At 39.3% G+C, this 18,952-nt stretch overlaps 1 protein-coding gene across 1 annotated transcript in view; it reads right to left on the minus strand.

Moving 5' to 3' along the window:
• Positions 1 to 5,486: 5,486 nt before the first annotated feature.
• Positions 5,487 to 18,952, minus strand: part of LOC140737026 (cystathionine gamma-lyase-like) — a 59,582-nt gene continuing 46,116 nt past the window's right edge. Inside the window, exons 7-12 of the mRNA XM_073063115.1 lie at positions 18,209 to 18,286; positions 15,918 to 16,070; positions 11,111 to 11,232; positions 10,574 to 10,626; positions 8,820 to 8,958; positions 5,487 to 7,658 (exon numbers count right to left, since the gene is read on the minus strand). Coding sequence (XP_072919216.1) covers positions 7,629 to 7,658; positions 8,820 to 8,958; positions 10,574 to 10,626; positions 11,111 to 11,232; positions 15,918 to 16,070; positions 18,209 to 18,286 — 575 coding nt within the window. The 3' untranslated portion in view covers positions 5,487 to 7,628. The remainder of the gene's footprint in view (positions 7,659 to 8,819; positions 8,959 to 10,573; positions 10,627 to 11,110; positions 11,233 to 15,917; positions 16,071 to 18,208; positions 18,287 to 18,952) is intronic.

An 18,952-nucleotide genomic window follows, 5' to 3' on the forward strand; every position in this document is an offset into this window, starting at 1 on the left:
ATTCCCCTGAATAATAAGTTTACCGTCCTGGATACTGTTGGCAGGGACAACCAACCAGGTGTGAACCACGGTGGCAGGGCCTCTGGCACTGAGTCTGACCCTGTGGTGCAGAAGGATGGGACAGAGAAGAGGAGAGCTGTCGTCATTGGAGACTCGGAGCAGACATGAGAAGGACACCCGCATGGTCTGTTGCCTCCCGGGTGCCAGGGTCCGGGATGTCTCTGACCAGGTGCATGACACCCTGGTATGAGAGGGAAAGCAACCAGATGTCGTGATACCTGTTGGTACCAACGACACAGGCAGGAAGAGGGATGAGGTCCTGAAGAGTCAGTTTCAGGAACTAGGCAGAAAGCTGAAGAACAGGATCTCAAGGGTGGCGTTCTCAGGATTGCTGCCAGTGCTATGTGATAGTGATGGTAAGAATTGGAGAAGATGGAAGTTGAATGCTTGGCTGAGGAGTTGGTGCAGGGGGCAGGGTTTTAGATTCTTGGATCATTGGGATCTCTTCTGGGGAAGGTGGGACCTGTACAGATTGGATGGGTTGCACCTGAACTCGAGGGGGAGCAATATCCTTGCTGGTAGGTTTGCTAGCATGGTTCGGGAGGGTTTAAACTAATTTGCAAGGAGGATGGGACCCGGAGCGATAGAGCAGTGAAAGAAGTGCAAGAAGTAAAGCCAGACCTAACATATAGAGAGGCTTTGAGGAAAGAGCAGCAGAATAAAGGGTGTAAAGGTAGAAGGGCCAAAGTGTGTGTACTTCAATGCAAGAAGCATCAGGAACAAAGGTGATGAACTGAGAGCTTGGATACATACTTGGAATTATGATGTAGCGGCCATTACAGAGACTTGGCTGGCACCAGGGCAGGAATGGATTCTCAATATTCCTGGATTTCAGTGCTTTAAAAGGGATAGAGAGGGGGGAAAGGGGGAGGAGGGGTGGCATTACTGGTCAGGGATACTATTACAACTACAGAAAGGGTGGGTAATGTAGCAGTATCCTCTTTTGAGTCAGTATGGGTGGAAGTCAGGAACAGGAAGGGAGCAGTTACTCTATTGGGGGTATTCTATAGGCCCCCTGGTAGCAGCAGAGATACCGAGGAGCAGATTGGGAGGCAGATTTTGGAAAGGTGCAAAAATAACAGGGTTGTTATCATGGGTGACTTTAACTTCCCTAATATTGATTGGCACTTGATTAGTTCCAAGGGTTTGGATGGGGCAGAGTTTGTTAAGTGTGTCCAGGATGGATTCCTGTCACAGTATGTTGACAGGCCGACTAGGGGGAATGCCATACTAGATCTAGTATTAGGTAACGAACCGGGTCAGGTGAGTGAGCATCTGGGGGACAGTGACCACCACTCCCTGGCCTTTAGCATTATCATGGAAAAGGATAGAATCAGAGAAGAAAGGAAAAAATTTAATTGGGGAAGGGCAAATTATGAGGCTATTAGGCTAGAACTTACGGGTGTGAATTGGGATGATGTTTTTGCAGGGAAATGTATTATGGACATGTGGTCAATGTTTAAGGATCTCTTGCAGGATGTTAGGGATAAATTTGTCCCGGTGAGGAAGATAAAGAATGGTAGGGTGAAGGAACCATGGGTGACAAGTGAGATGGAAAATCTAGTCAGGTGGAAGAAGGCAGCATACATGAGGTTTAGGAAGCAAGGATCAGATGGGTCTATTGAGGAATATAGGGTAGCAAGAAAGGAGCTTAAGAAGGGGCTGAGAATAGCAAGAAGGGGGCATGAGAAGGCCTTGGCGAGTAGGGTAAAGCAAAACCCCAAGGCATTCTTCAATTATGTGAAGAACAAAAGGATGACAGGAGTGAAGGTAGGACCGATTAGAGATAAAAGTGGGAAGATGTGCCTGGAGGCTGAGGAAGTGAGTGAGGTCCTCAATGAATACTTCTCTTTGGTATTCACTAATGAGAGGGAACTTGATGACGGTGAGGACAATATGAGTGAGGATGATATTCTGGAGCATGTTGATATTAAGGGAGAGGAGGTGTTGGAGTTGTTAAAATATATTAGGATGGATAAGTCCCCGGGGCCTGACGGAATATTCCCCAGGCTGCTCCACAAGGCATGGGAAGAGATTGCTGAGCCTCTGGCTAGGATCTTTATGTCCTCATTGTCCATGGGAATGGTACCGGAGGATTGGAGGGAGGCAAATGTTTTCCCCTTGTTCAGAAAAGGGCAGTAGGGATAGTCCAGGTAATCATAGACCAGTGAGCCTTACTCTGTGGTGGGAAAGCTGTTGGAAAAGTTTCTTAGAGATAGGATCTATGGGCATTCAGAGAATCATGGTCTGATTAGAGACAGTCTGCATGGCTTTGTGAAGGGCAGATCGTATCTAACAAGCCTGATAGAGTTCTTCGAGGTGACCAGGCATACAGATGAGGATAGTGCAGTGGATGTGATCTACATGGATTTTAGTAACGCATTTGACAAGGTTCCACATGGTAGGCTTATTCAGAAATTCAGAAGGCATGGGATCCAGGGAAGTTTGGCCAGGTGGATTCAGAATTGGCTTGCCTGCAGAAGGCAGAGGGTCGTGGTGGAGGGAGTACATTCAGATTGGAGGGTTGTGACTAGTGGTGTCCCACAAGGATCTGTTCTGGGACCTCTACTTTTCATGATTTTTATTAACAACCTGGATGGGGGGGTGGGGTAGAAAGGTGGGTTAGCAAGTTTGCAGACCACACGAAGGTTGGTGGTGTTGTAGATAGTGTAGAGGATTGTCGAAGATTGCAGAGAGACATTGATAGGATGCAGAAGTGGGCTGAGGAGTGGCAGATGGAGTTCAACCCGGAGAAGTGTGACGTGGTATACTTTGGAAAGACAAACTCCAAGGCAGAGTTCAAAGTAAATGGCAGGATACTTGGTAGTGTGGAGGAGCAGAGGGATCTGGGGGTACATGTCCACAGATGTCTGAAAGTTGCCTCACAGGAAGATAGGGTAGTTAAGAAAGCTTACGGGGTGTTAGCTTTCATAAGTCGAGGGTTAGAGTTAAGAGTCACAAAGTAATGATGCAGCTCTATAATCTGGTTAGGCCACACTTGGAGTACTGTGTCCAGTTCTGGTTGCCTCGCTATAGGAAGGATGTGGAAGCATTGGAAAGGGTACAGAGGAGATTTACCAGGATGCTACCTGGTTTAGAGTATGGATTATGATCAGAGATTAAGGGAGCTAGGGCTTTACTCTTTGGAGAGGAGGATGAGAGGAGACATGATAGAGGTGTACAAGATATTAAGAGGAATAGATAGAGTGGATAGCCAGCGCCTCTTCCCCAGGGCACCACTGCTCAGTACAAGAGGACATGGTTTTAAGGTAAGGGGAGGGAAGTTCAAGGGGGATATTAGATGAAGGTTTTTTACTCAGAGAGTGGTTGGTGCATGGAATGCATTGCCTGAGTCAGTGGTGGAGGCAGATACACTAGTGAAGTTTAAGAGATTACTAGACAGGTATATGGAGGAATTTAAGGTGGGGGGGGGGGATTATATGGGAGCCAGAGTTTTAGGGTCGGCACAACATTGTGGGCCGAAGAGCCTGTAATGTGCTGGACTATTCTATGTTTTATGTTCTATATTTGGTGGTCTTTCTCACACCAAGCAAGTGGGACTTCATACGTGGTTTCACATAACTCTCAAAAATTAAAGTGTAAATGCAGCAACTGGCAGGATTTTACTCGTAACACAATGACACACTTGGTCCTTCTAGAATCTAGACAAAGGATACCCACTTTTGAATGAAGTCAAATCTATCAAGGGTTTGTGTATAATTTTCTGTTGATTGCATTGTAATTGATGCCAAGATGCTTGATGTATTTATCAGTGCTGAAAGCATTCTAGTAGCATCGCATAAAAAGAGACCATTTTCAACATCTAAGACTTGAATTTTGACAATTTTAAGACCCTCTAAGACCATAAGACATAGGAGCAGAATTAGGCCATTCAGCCCATTGAGTTTGCTCCACCATTCAATCATGGCTGATCACGGATCCCACTCAACCACACACACCTACCTTCTCGCCATAATCTTTGATGCCCTGATTGATCAGGGAATGATCAACTTCTGTCTTAAATATACTCATGGACTTGGCCTCCATCGCAATCTGTGGCAGAGCACTCCAGATTCCTTCTGTATGGCTAAAAAAAATCCCTCCTTACCTCTATTCTAAAGGGTTGCCTCTTTATTTTGAGGCTGTGCCCTGTAGTTCTGGATACCCCTACCAGAGGAAACATCCTTTCCACATCCACCCTATCTAGTCCTTTCAACATATGGCAGGTTTCAATGAGATCCCCCCCCCCACCCTTTTCTAAATTCCAGTGATTACAGGCCCAAAGCTGCCAAATGCTCCTTATATGTTGACCCCTTCATTCCCAGATTCATTCTTGTGAACCTCCTCTAGACTCTCTCCAATAACCAATGTCCTTTCTGAGATATGGGGACCAAAACTGTTGACAATACAAGTGTGGCCTGACTAGTGTTTTAGGAAGACTCAACATTATCTCTTAGCTTTTATATTCTAATCTCCTTGAAATAAATGCCAACAATGCATTTGCCTTCTTTACCACAAATTCAACCTGTAAATTAACCTTCTGGGAGTCTTGCACGAGGACTCCTTGAGTCCCTCTGCACCTCTGATGTTTGAACCTTCTCCCCATCTCAATAAAGTCTGCACAACTGATCTTTCACCAAAGTGCATTATCATACATTTCCCAACTCTGTGTTCCATCTGCTACTTTTTGCCCATCCCTCCAATTTGTCCAGGCCCTGCAGCTTCCTCAGCACTACCACCTGCTCCACCTATCTTCGTATCATCTGCAGACTTTACCACAAAGCCATCAATTCCAATGTGGAAAGTAGCGGTCCCAATACTGACCCCTGAGGAACACCACTAGTTACTCGCAGCCAACCAGAAAGGGCCCCCTTCAATCCCACTCGCTGCTTCCTGCCTGTCAGCCATTCCTCTATCCATGCCAGTATCTTTCCTAGAACGACACAGGAATTTATCTTGTTAAGCTGCCTCATATTTGGCACTTTATCAAATGCCTTCTGAAAATCTAAATAAATGATGTCCACTGTCTCTCCTTTGTCCACCCTGCTTGTTACTTCCTTGAAGAACAGATTTGTCAGGCAAGATTTCCCTTCATAGAAGCCACGCTGACTTTGACTTATTTTATCATTAGTCTCCAAGTACCCCAAAAGCTCAACCTTAATAACAGACTCCAACACTTTCCAAACCACTGAGGTTAAGCTAAGTGGCCTATAATTTCCTTTCCTCTATTGTTAAAGAGTGGAGTGACATTTCCGATCTTAAGAGCTTCCATTATTTCCTGAATCATTCATTGAGTGTGTGTAATAAATACAGGTGCTTAAGGGTTAAATTTATTGTACATCATAATCCGCATTAAAGAAGAGCATTTTGATTTGAAAATTGTATACTGTATTTTAGTTTCATATAAAACCAGATCAAACTAAATATAAAGAAATTAATACTATTTTAATTTGAATAACATTGTACAGTCTGAGGACACGTTGATTTTTTTCAAACATTTTACAGATGAAAATCAAACTTTCATTGGGTGAAACATGATACAACTATTTCCTGACTGTTTTGGATCATTCTAAAAAGACATAGTCTGGAATGTGTCACGTGACTGTGGGTGCTATTCTCAGGTAATGTCATACTCCAGTAATGTCAGTAATGTCTTCAAAAAGATTTTCTATTGGCTACTCATAAACCAAGAAAGTTTAGATAAACATTGTTAGCTCTGCAAAGGGCCACTATCTTGTAACATTGCTAATCTGGGAATATAGGATAGAAAGGCTCATTACTGAATGTAGGTATGATACTCAGGAACTACACATCTCCCGTCTCAATAAATTTCAGCCCTCTCAGAGATTTAAGACAATCCCCAAAGATTCAACACTTTTAGTTATGAATCACTTCAAACTACCTTTCAGAGCCTACAGTTCTTTTTAAATGATGAGGTCTTCCTGTTCCTCAACATTCCAGTTGTAGCCAACTACAAGATGAACTTTCTCATCATTCATGCAAGGTACCTTGAGAGCTTCCATGGCTCCTTCATTTTAAAGCAGCTGCCTTGTTGTGACAAAGTTACATGGCTTCTAGCATATTCACCAGCTACAGTTGCCAAGTGTTGCTAAAATTAGATTACAGCTGAGACAAAACTGTCATTAGCTCAGTAGAGCTTAATGAAGAGATTGGTAGCATTATGTAGGATAAGGATGACTGGATGTCAACAAGTGAAGTGTATTGTGAACTGGTATAGCCCAAGACAATACAAGTTCTTACATAGTGCCAGAGGATCTGGTTAAGGCCGGTAAAAATAGTATCATTTGAGAAACAATTTCTCAGCCCTTGGCAAAAACCTGGTCAACACTGACTACAGCACATGGATCTGTTAACAATTCAACAAGTCTCCCTTTTACAGGGAATACTATTTTCTAAACTTGGTAAAAAGAGTGACGTACTGGAAAAAAATGATCCTCTGGTAACTTTTTTTCAAAAAAGGTGCCATACAGCTACACCAGTCATACATCGAATTAAATTATTTTGCAAGTAATCATCCTTCTAATTTATTCTAAGTTGCTGGCAAAAGATTAACAGTAATTGCTATCTATATGTCTTCATTAAGATAATAGTTTTAAATCTTTTCCCCACAATTCTGAAAGATTTTATTGTAAATTAATACAGTGGATTCCAGTTAATTGGGCCATCAGTTAATCAGAACAGCTGCTTATCTGCGACAACTCTTAAAGAACAAAAATAAATGGAGAAAATTATTTGGGGGCACTTGGCTGAACATTTCTAATTACCAACCATCGCGTGCACTTTGTGCTGCTGTAGGACACTACACTACACTGTGCTTAGGAGCGAACACTTCTTAAGTAGCATCAATTGCAAGCATTTGTGTTCAAAAAGCAGTGATTATTGTCACCGACAGTTGGTGAGAAATAAGCATTAAGAATTCAGAAATGTTTTCCTAACTGCAGTTTCAAGCATTCATGGCTTGGAGATGCCAGTGAAAACTAAATGATTTCACCTCTTCAAGTTAGAAACTACAAAGAATTTGAAGGTATAGGCTATTATTTTGAATGCTTCAATAAAAACGAAGATTTGGAGGATGCAATTGGCCAAAGTATTGTATGAAGGCAGTTCATTATCTGCGCTGATTTTGCTCATTTGCAGTCAAAGAAAACATGACAGCATTTACTCGAGTTCCTGTCATTAACTATTAAGAATATAGAGTTTTATAGTACTGTAATAGTATGGGCAGTGTTCTAATTTGTTCTGCATTTCACTTAAATACATAATTTGTTACTCAGTTTGTCTTTTTTTAATATATCTTTTAAACTATTTTCATGAACCAACTTATTGGGGCAACCACTTCTGCACCAAAATGTAATTGTCCCAAAGTGTCCCAATTAACTGGAAACCACTGTATATCAATTTTTCAAAGTCACAATTTCAAAAAGGCACACATATTATTCACTGTATTTTTACAATCAGATCAAAACACCTTGAGAGGCTGCATTTAAATTGATTCAAAAATTTTCTAATCTCTTTTTGTTTCTTCCAAGGGACACTCCCAGCTTAATTTATTTGGCAGGTGTTTCCACATCTGGATGCTGGAGAAATAAATTAACAAAAGTAAGTGAAATTCTTCTTTCCACACATTTTTTTGAAAAAAAAACTATACTTGCCTACTTCTAAATATAAATGGCTAACCGTGAAGCTGACAGCTTCTGCCTCAATAACTAATCGTGCAACTGAATTCTAGTCTCTGGCTTCTGTTCTCATTGTCTCACATTTAATCTTCTCTCTCTAGCTCTTGACTTCTCAAACACATTTACCTGTGAAATTCCTTTATCTTTGATTTTGCCAGAATCTGCATTGTTCAACTAAAATCTACTTTCTCAAGGCTACCTTTTTAGTCGTGATTCTTCACTTTGGTACAGGGGTGTCAAACTCATTTTAGGTCACGGGCCGGATTGAGCAAAATGCAGCTTCATGCGGGTCGGATCAGTCGGACGCGTGCGAACGCAGCTTTCGTTGCCTCCGTTTTTTCAGCCTGCTCTCATGTGTCTCAGTCTCTGCTATAACTACAAAGTGTTTCACTTTACAAATTCCGTTTCTTATGAAGAAGACTGCCGAATAAACACTAAAAACCCTGAAAACCTGGTACCTGAATAAGCTCAGCTTTCGCCATATCATACGCCATAGGCGCTTCAATTACTGGGGCCAGCTTTAATAGTAATTAGATATTATCTTGCGGGCCAAAGATAATTCCACCGCGGGCCGGATTTGGCCCGCAGGCCTTGAGTTTGACATATATGCTTTGGTAGCCTACTAGACTAATAATACTATCCCATCTCTAAAATGATAAGACAGCAATAGAGTTTAATCTTGATGTGATTGTTTACATATGATCCTTATCATTTTCTATACAATATTGTAGAAGTATATACATCTCTAATAGCCTTAACCAGAGATGTTGCTTTTATTTGAAAAATTTACAACATCTCTCTGGATTTATATTATTCTGCATGGTCAGCAGAAATGTACCCCAAGGACACCCGAGAAAGAATTTCTACGACTGTCCTTCCCACCTCAGTCTGGTTCACAAGAACATCAGTATTGAGTGCGTTGTGGGGATGGTGAACAGGATGTAAGCATGCCAAGTTCTATTAAAGGGAGGGAAACTTGTATTTTCTTTTATGATAAAATATCCAAGCCTAATGTAACCACAAATAAATGTTTCCTTTTTAAAATTATACTTGTTTACTTACTGCAGCTTTTAAAGCTTTATCAAGGTCTTCAATGATATCTGTTACATCCTCCAAACCAACAGACAGTCTGATTAGAGTATCACTGATCCCCAGTACTTTGCGCTGCTCCTTTGGGACGGATGCATGTGTCATGATTGCTCTAAGAAAGAATACAGTTCATTGTGTTGTACTGTTTTGTTAAGGATAAATTCTGTCAAAATATACAGTAATATTAAGATCCAATCTGTAAATACAGTACTTAATATTTACAACAACCATTATCACTTTTCCATATACCCAATCTCAAGCAAGTTCTTGATCTATTTCAGAATGAAAAACCAAATACTGATCAAGAACAGCATTTAACACCATCCAGATCAGAATGTCCTCTGATCTTCTCTGCACCTGTTTTATCACAGTGTCATGGCCAAAACTATACACTGTACTGTGACTCTTATTGACTTAGTTTGTACAGTCCTACCTTGTTCTTGACATCCATGGTTAATAAAGATCCAGAAGAATCTTTCATAGGGAACATTTTGGTCTGAGATACTTCTTTCTTCTCCAACTTCTTGCATAGTAGTACACTGAGTAACTCTGAAGTAGCTGTTACAAATTCACTTTTGAAGCCCTGTATCTCAGCCAGATGAAGCCGGCCTTAGTCCGTTTTAGAACACTTATCCCTAAACTAACTTTGCTTGTTTCTAAAAATAGATCAATTTTAACTAATGACTGCATCTTCAATATGCCATCATAGAGTGACCTTTCTACTGATGCAGTTTCACTTCCCCAAACTAGTTCAGTTTCCTTCCTTTCTGTTTGGACTGGTTACATACTAATTTTAACAGCTTGAGTGCTTTTTGAAAGCAGCTTTTCTACTTCTGGTCCAGATTTTGTTAGGCTATCTGAATGACTTTACTGTTACTGCTTTATTATTTTTTTCAGTTAGCAACATGTTTGTCATGTCATGCACCTCTGACTGGGAGCCTAAAATATACTTCCACCAATGCAAATGCTACTTTCTTTTGTTCCAAAGTTCAACCTTGGTCCAATTGGTTGATCTTTCAAGCCACTGAATCCTCTTCACCATTGGCATGCTTTGTTTAATCCATATTGCTACACAATTCCTTTTTTTTAAATAAAAACTTTCCTTCCACGGTCTGAGATCCTGACATAAAGAAACAGCCAATCTGGCCATCTTCAAACCTTATTTCAGTAATGGCCAGTTTATTACCATGACCTTAGTGCACTATATTTTTTTTAGAATACTAGCATTAGATGGTAAAATAAACACTTCTATATTACACTTCTCTATCCATCTGGCCAACTCTCTTGAATATTTCCAGTATTGTTTTAAACTTACAATTTTTTACTCTACAACTGCTAATTACTGTTTAGCAAACCGTGACTTACTATATTTAATCATTTTTTAACCAGCTAAAACTGCTGCTAGGTTCTCAACTCCATCCTGAATAACACTAGCAAAGCTGCCTATCGAAACTAGGTATCTAAATTAGTCAAGAAGATTACTGTGTCAAGTTAAAACAATTTTGATTCTGAATCTTCTACTAACAAACTATTGATTTAAAAAAATGAACTCTTCCTCAATTTCCTTTTGCACATTGAGACCACATATTTAAGATTATACTGAATGTTTTTCAAAATATAAATTGAAACAACTAGGATTAAATGATTCTTTGTCCTATTAAATAAAGGAACTTAGTAAAGTTTTTAGCTTTCAATCAGCTTAAGAAATGGAAGGAAAAAAATCTTACGGATGCTCAGCTAGGCTTTCGTATCCTCCCAAACTCTCGGCAAGACAAAACAGCTAAAAAGCAGAGGTTAAAAAAAACCTGGTGAGACATATGGTACAGAATATTCCCTACTGAGAACCAAAAGCTACTTATTACAAAAAGAGTGCAAGGATGAACAATGCTATATTGTTCTCTTTTCAATAATATGCTTTTTTAAAACTAAGCCTTTTCATCAGTTAAACATTTTTCAAATTGTCAATGTCAAAAATGTCATTTTTGACAGATTTCAGTTAATACATTTACAGTGACAGACTTTGTTTTAGAAGATCTAAAAACCAAATTTTAATTTATTAAATTGCTTTCCTCAGTGAATGGGAATGTTTACCAATCAGACAGTACCAATTTTAACTTGCATTTAACATAGTTAAGGGTACATTTCAATATTTAAAAAGCTAGGAAGAAATATTTTTAAGAAATCTTCTCACCCAACATTAACAACCTAGGTAAATTTATTTTCTCTTTTATTTTAAAAGTGGACTAGGTTTCAGCAGTCCTTACTTTCAGATTTTCAAGGAATATCTTGGCATTTTCCAGGTTTCCTTTAATTAAGAAAGCAATCATGCCTGAAGATCCAGTGCATTGCTGTTTTGTCACCTCGTATTGCGGATGGGAAGGGAGACCTGAAAAGGGAGCACATTTACTGAAAATATGAAGCATTTTTAAAGTACTTCAAATCAACAAATTCTATGCAGCTTTTGAGTACCATATTCTGCAGTTTGAGAATATTGCAAATCTACCCTTCAGAGTCTGGAATCATTGAGTAGAAACTGTACACCAGCAGCAAATGATAATAAAATTTTCTGTAACCCAGATCATTTGAAAGTGAGCACAGGAATCAGGGCCACACTAAATTGAAAGGATTGAGTTGAAGTGTGTCCCTTTTGTGTTGGAGGGAGCAAATGAATCAGGGCCCCGGTACGTGAGAAAGTTGTGTGACAATTACCGTAGATTCCGGATTTTAAGCCGCTACTTTTTTCCCACATTTTGAACAGCTTTGAACTCTGCGGCCTTTAATACGGAGCGGCCAATGCATGATTTTTTTTCATGCCGCCGAAAACATTTTGCCTCGTAACAGTAGACCAATAAAATTGATGAGTAGTTCACAGAGGTCCAATGAAATTGTACGATAAATCAAGCGCACTTTCACAATTAAATTATTGTAAATCAGTCATTTGTACTCACCCTCATCAACATGGAAAACACTCGAAGAAAAGCATTGTGCTGCCTTTATGGCAGTTATTTACCGTAGATTCCGGACTACAGAGCGCACCTGATTAAAAGCCGCTGGCTCTAATTTTAGAAATAAAATCAATTTTTTACTTGTAAAGGCCGCACCGGATTTTAGGCCGCACCGGATTTTCGGCCGCAGGTGTCCCACGTTGTAATATGAGATATTTACACAGAAAGATATTACACGTGAGGATTTTTTAACTTTTAATTAAATCCATATGGTAACAAAAACAAATACATATTGCAAATGCTTTTTTTCGAACCGTGCCCGTAACGTGGCTACTTTTAAATATACGTTGCGTATACTTCTTTACTGAACAACATTCCAATATCTCCTAACGACTGGTAAAAAATATATATACTGCAGCCTACCAGGAAAAGTTATTGATCGCCTTTAACTTAAAAGCAGCGTTTTCGCTCCGCCGCTCCCCCCCGCCATCCCGTTTTATCGCAAACGGCATTTAAAAGCAGCGTTCGCTCAGATCCAAAGCCGCTCCGCCGCTCGACCCCCTCCTTCCCGTTTATCGCAAACTGGTATCCCACAAGACGCGGCGAAACCGGGTGTGACGTCATAGCATCCCGCGATGTAGTACAGAAAACAAATATAGTTAAAACTCTTCTAACTTTAACTAGAAAATGAATTACTAAGCGAAAATATTATAAACTAAATAACTGCCATAAAGGCAGCACAATGCTTTTCTTCGAGTGTTTTCCATGTTGATGAGGGTGAGTACAAATGACTGATTTACAATAATTTAATTGTGAAAGTGCGCTTGATTTATCGTACAATTTCATTGGACCTCTGTGAACTACTCATCAATTTTATTGGTCTACTGTTACGAGGCAAAATGTTTTTGGCGGCATGAAAAAAAATCATGTATTAGCCGCTCCGTTTTAAAGGCCGCAAAGTTCAAAGCTGTTCAAAATGTGGGAAAAAAGTAGCGGCTTAAAATCCAAAATCTACGGTAGTTTATAATATTTTCGCTTAGTAATTCATTTGTTAGTTAAAGTTAGAACTGTTTTAACTATATTTGTTTTCTGTACTACATCGCGGGATGCTATGACGTCACACCCGGTTTCGCCGCGTCTTGTGGGAAAAATACCGGTTTGCGATAAACGGGAAGGCGGGGGGCGAGCGCATTACGCGAGCGGCATTAGATCTGAGCGAACGCTACTTTTAAGTTAAAGGTGATCAATAACTTTTCCTGGTAGGCTGCAGTATATATATTTTTTACCAGTCGTTAGGAGATATTGGAATGTTGTTCAGTAAAGAAGTATACGCAACGTATATTTAAAAGTAGCCGCGTTACAGGCACGGTTCGAAAAAAAGCATTTGCAATATGTATTTGTTTATGTTACCATATGGATTTAATTAAAAGTTAAAAAATCCTCACGTGTAATATCTTTCTGTGTAAATATCTCATATTACAACGTGGGACACCTGCGGCCGAAAATCCGGTGCGGCCTAAAATCCGGTGCGGCCTGTACAAGTAAAAAATTGATTTTATTTCTAAAATTAGAGCCAGCGGCTTTTAATCAGGTGCGCTCTGTAGTCCGGAATCTACGGTACTTAGCAGATGAGCCAGATGCTAAACTATCATAATTTTCACATAGTCCAATAGCAAATTTTTACTGTATTTATAGAATGGATTAGTCATTCCTATATACACACTTTTATATCAATAATGCATTTAGAGCAGGGGTCCCAAACCTTTTTTGCACCTAGGACCAGTTTAATATTGACAATATTCTTGCGGATTGGCCAACCCGGGGGGGGGGGGGGGGGGGGGTCGTGGTGTTCTAGTAGGGTTGCCAACTTTCTTACTCCCAAATAAGGGACAAAAGTAGCAAAGTAGCAGTTGCGCGGGCACCTGTGTGCACATGCGTGACATGTGCATACATGATGTGCACATGCATGCTATGTGCCGATTTTTTTCTCTAAAAATCAGTTTTGGCTTAATCTTCCCGATTCTGTGAAGTGAAACTACACTGTACATACATTATTTCTACTTTATATAGGCAGTGTATTTATCATATCATTCCTCCTTTAACTATACGTTAGTGTTATTTTAGGTTTTGTGTGTTATTTGGTATGATTTGGTAGGTTATTTCAAGTTCAACAGTGGGTGTGACAGGGAATGAGGAAAGGTGCAGCTGACTCATATCGTTTCATATCGCCAAATCATATCGTTTCCTCGCGGCCCTGTAGCACATGCTTTGTGGCCCGGTGGTTGGGGACCACTGCTTTAGAGTAAAACAAATAACTGAGGGAAACACATAGAAGTCATATTTCAATAGGGCTAGTTGCTTCTGCAAAAAAATGCTGTACAAACTTACTGTGATGGAAAAGTTGATCTAAAATTAGGGTCCTATATTTCAGCAAAATATACTGTGGGGAGCTTCATTCAATGGGCAAATCATGGACAATTAACAGTTACACATTCTTTTCTGGAGCAAAAACCAAAAAAGGAATAGCCACATCACCATTATGGGAAAATGAAAATATTAGATCCAAAGAGAAGGCACACAAAGTTGCCAAAAGCAGCAGCAGACCCAGGTTTAGATCCATGCAGAAAGGATCTAGAGCAGTAGCTCCCAACCTAGGGTCCACAAAGCCCTCACTTAATGATAGGGGTCCGTGGCATAAAAAAGGTTGGGAGTTCCTGATCTAGAGGGTAAACTTGTGTGCAACTTAAAAATTCACTATCAAAGCGTCTGTATATGCTTAAAAATAGAAGTTAAAATATATGCAAGTCTTTTACACTTAACATAAGCAAGATAAGCATTTACAATGGGGAACAAAGGAAATGCAGAAAAAAATCATTGTTTTTATTGTTCTCCATTCATAAAGAAGTACACATAACTTCCCAGAAACGTTTGGCAACCAAGATTCTTATGAAAGAGAGAAGTTAAGGAAACAAATATCAGTAAAAAATTAATGCTGCTGAAAGCTAAAATTGCCAGCACCTAAATCTGCATCCCGGAGTACTAAAAGGCAATAGGAAAATAGTCAATGCTGTTACGAACACCGTAACTGGGTCACTTACCAGCAAAGTTGGAGACGTCCGTTGAAGTCTGATGATACTATTTTTAACAGTATTTATTAGTAAAAATACACAAAAATAGTATCAATGCAAATATACAGATAATATACGTCGTCAATACTAAATCTAAAAGTGCAGGTATAATAATAATCAATAAGAAATAAGCTCTATCGTTGTCTGGGGATAATGTATTGTCCGATGGAAATATAAAGTTCACTCAGTTCATGCAGGCTGCAGCCATTGGGGACCGCTGTGTTGCAATTGTTGGAGAGAGAGAGAGATTTGGAGAAAACTTGCCGGCTTTCCTTTTATGATTTCGATCCGTCAGGTGTCTCGTTGTCGTGGCCGTTCACTTGTGGCCTCTCCTTTAGCTAAACCGTTCTTCCTTGGTGAGCTCGCCACCCCAGGCAAGGGAAGACGCACACGAGTCCCCACCGGCTTTCGCTATTAAACGCTGTCACGGGATTTCTAGCGTTTCTCCTGGTGCGTCTAAAGGGGTTGTTCCCCAGACCCCTCTTTTATCCTTACTCACGGGGTCTCAAATGTCAATCAGGTTGGGATGATGCAATCCCTCAACCAGACCACTCTGGTCGTCCCCTGAGGGGCTTCAATGAATAGTACAGTACTCAATACACAATTCCGTCTCCAAGAGACAATGGCCATTATCAGTGGTTCCGTTCCGCTGAGGCCTGGACACATTCCAAACCCTGTGTATTCTGCGTGTCTCTCTCTCATTTCCTGGGTCCCAGACCCGAATTAATAGCGATCTTGCGATTCTCAAAAAGGAGGGGGCGACTTTGTACCCTTCGGCCCCTCAGAGTTGCTTCACATTCATAACAATGCATTGATTGTCATCTTCCAATATTTCACAAGATATGAAATGGTTCCTGTAGATTGCGTTATAAATGAGTTTTAAACTAACAATTGTTATTAAGAGGGAATTATTAATAATCCAACAAAAATTGAGAATCTGCTACCTCTTCCAAGTTATTTTCCTATATTTAGGGTAAAATAAGTTTCATATAACCCACCTGGGAAAAAGACCTTCTCCACTCGAGGATCTGCTTCCAAAAATTGGGCTACAGCCAGTGCATTCTTGAAGTGTTGCCTCATTCGAAGAGATAACGTCTTTAATCCACGGTTGCACAAAAAACTATCAAATGGAGATGGAACAGCACCAATAGCTGCAACACAATTAACAAACCTATATCAAAAGTTGATACTACACTGGAAAGGTTGACCTTACTCCATTTTAGTATTTGCTATTCAAAATATCAAATTGAGATGTATATTAGATGGATTCCCTTCTACATCCAACTCCTTCTGACCCACTGAGGCCAGAATTGCACATGGGAGGGGAATCCTAGATTCTATATAAGCATAACATTAACTCTGTTTTCTCATTTATTTGATTGGTCTACAAACAAACTCAGTATTTTTGCTTATATTTCAATAGCTGTATCAATTAACAAAGGGCATTTAAATACAGGTGAATTTCAAATTCAATGGAAAATTCAGCTAAAATGTACAAATGTTCAGTTCCCTCTCCTAAATGGTCGTTGAAAGTACTACATCTTCCAGATAACCCTAATTTACAGCCGATCACAAATAAACCTTTTTCTCCCACACTCCATCCATGCAATTTACAACGCACTCATTTTCTCACTTTTCCCAGATTTAATGAAGGGTCTTTAACCTACATGAACTCTTCTCTCTCTCTCTCTCTCTCCACGGATGCTGCCTGATTTACAAAGTATTTCCAACCTTTCTGTTCTTATTTCAGTATGTTGTTCTGTTGCTTACGATCAGTTCTTAATAACAATTTTTAATCTCTAGATTATTCAATATCTCTGCCATTATTTTTGTAATGGTAATTACTTTTATATACTTTGCTATTTATTTTCTGCTTTTTCTTTACTTTTTCATGTATTTTTAAAGCATTTCCAAACATCATTAGATCCATTAGTACCTCCGTACAAAATGGTTAAACATGTGTTTTATATTTCATATTTTCATAATAGCATCATTGATAGCATAGAAAATCCTTACTTGGATATCATGGTTTTATATTGATGAGATGAACTATATTTTACACAGTTATAACTCTGCCTTTTAAATACCATTCAGCATGTTTCACTAATTCTCTCACTTTGGAGATTCCCTCACAGAAGTGATAAGAGTATTGACAGCATCTTGCAGATATTGTCTGGAATCTCAAAGCAGTAATGTGGAGCACAGACTGACCATAGTTTAGCCTATTGCTGTTAAATGGAAGGTTTTGTTTTAGCAAAGTGTTTTTGGATCAGGAAAAATAACAATTGACGGAGCCAATAAAAAGCTCTGTAAATGCTGAAGTTTTTAAACATTTGATGGTATCACTGACAAAAGCCATTGAATACAAATACTATTACAAATTATTAATGCTCCAGAGCTGCATAATCAAGTATGTTGTTAATATACAAGAAAATTCACAAATATATGAAAGTGGAAGATTATTAAGCTTGGGGCATTATGGAATCTATAAAAGTGTCACATTAGTAATTACATTATCAAACCTTGGTAGGATGTAAATTTACTTAACAAATTGTGCTTTAAAGTACGAAGTACATATATATCACAATATACAATGCTGAGATTTGTTTTCTTGCCGGCCTACTCAATAAATCAGAATAATAACTATAATAGGATAACCATAATTCATACAGTGCAAAAGACAACAAACTGTCCAACTACAAAAAGAAAGAAATATTAATATAAATAAACAATAAGTATCGAGAACACCAGATGAAGAGTCCTTGAAAGTGAGTCCATAGGTTGTGGGAACATTTCAACGATGAGGCAAGTGAAGTTGAGTGAAGTTATCCCCACTGGTTCGAGAGCCTTATAGCTGAGGGGTAATAATTGCCCCTGAACCAAGTGGTACAAGTCCTGAGCCTCCTGTACCTTCTTTCCGATGGCACAGGGAGAAGAAAGTATTACCTGAATGGTGGAGGTTCCTGATGACAGATACTGCTTGCTTGTGTCAACGCATTGTATAAATGTACTCCATGGTGGGGAGGGCTTTACCCATGATGAACTGGGTAAATTTTGTAGGATTTTCCGTGTATGGAAACAAAAATGAATATCAACTTGCAAAGCTTACTTAATTAACAAAGTGTGCTTTAACATTCTATAAATCATGTAGATGAATCTACAAATGAGCAGTGGAATCAGTTTTTGGCTAATGGCATGGAATAAGCGAAGCTGCTATTACAAAAGCATTTCGGATTGGTTTTTAAACTATATAAAGCTACTTAGAATTTAAATAATTGTAAATCAGTACCGTTCTGCAAGAATTTCAATTTTTCATAAATATCTTCACGGTTCATAGAAGCCAAGCCCATGACTACATCAGAATGACCTAGAGAGTTGAGGGATATATTAAAAGTTAGACAAAGGTCACACACTAGTCACATGACTTTAAAAGAAAAAGCTGGAGTAAGTATTTTAAATTTAAGTTACATAAAGCTGATGGAGTTACTGAATCAGGAAATTTCAGGGTCAAGTGGGCTTTGCATTCAAGGGCTCCTTAACAATACCAGCTGCAAAGTGGTAAATATCTTCACGGTTCAAGATCCAACTTGGAGTCCAAATCATGCAAAAGTCTGACAGGTTCACTTAATTACATTTAAGAAGACTATATTCCAGAATTTGTCATCACTATTCCAAAGACCAACACGTGAAACTTACATTGTAACAAATGGAAACAGATGTAGAAATTCCAGCCATTTTTGAAATGCCATATGCTGAGAATCAAATGTTAAAAGAGTGAAGCCAACAGCAGTTAGGCAAAAAGTACAGACATTCATGTGACTTACAGGTTAGTTATGCATACAAAGTACTTTCCTTTCACATTAGTACCAGTATGACCAGATCAAACAGAAAATGCTGGAAAAACTCAGTAAGTCAAAAAGCATCTATAGAAAGAGAAAACGTTAGTGTTTCAGGTCAGGGGCACCATCAAAGCTGAACAATAAAAGTGATCCTATTAATGGGGAATAGGATTACATTGTTACGTACCCCGTAA

This window comes from Hemitrygon akajei, chromosome 12 (genome assembly GCF_048418815.1).
Source record: "Hemitrygon akajei chromosome 12, sHemAka1.3, whole genome shotgun sequence".
NCBI lineage: Eukaryota > Metazoa > Chordata > Chondrichthyes > Myliobatiformes > Dasyatidae > Hemitrygon > Hemitrygon akajei.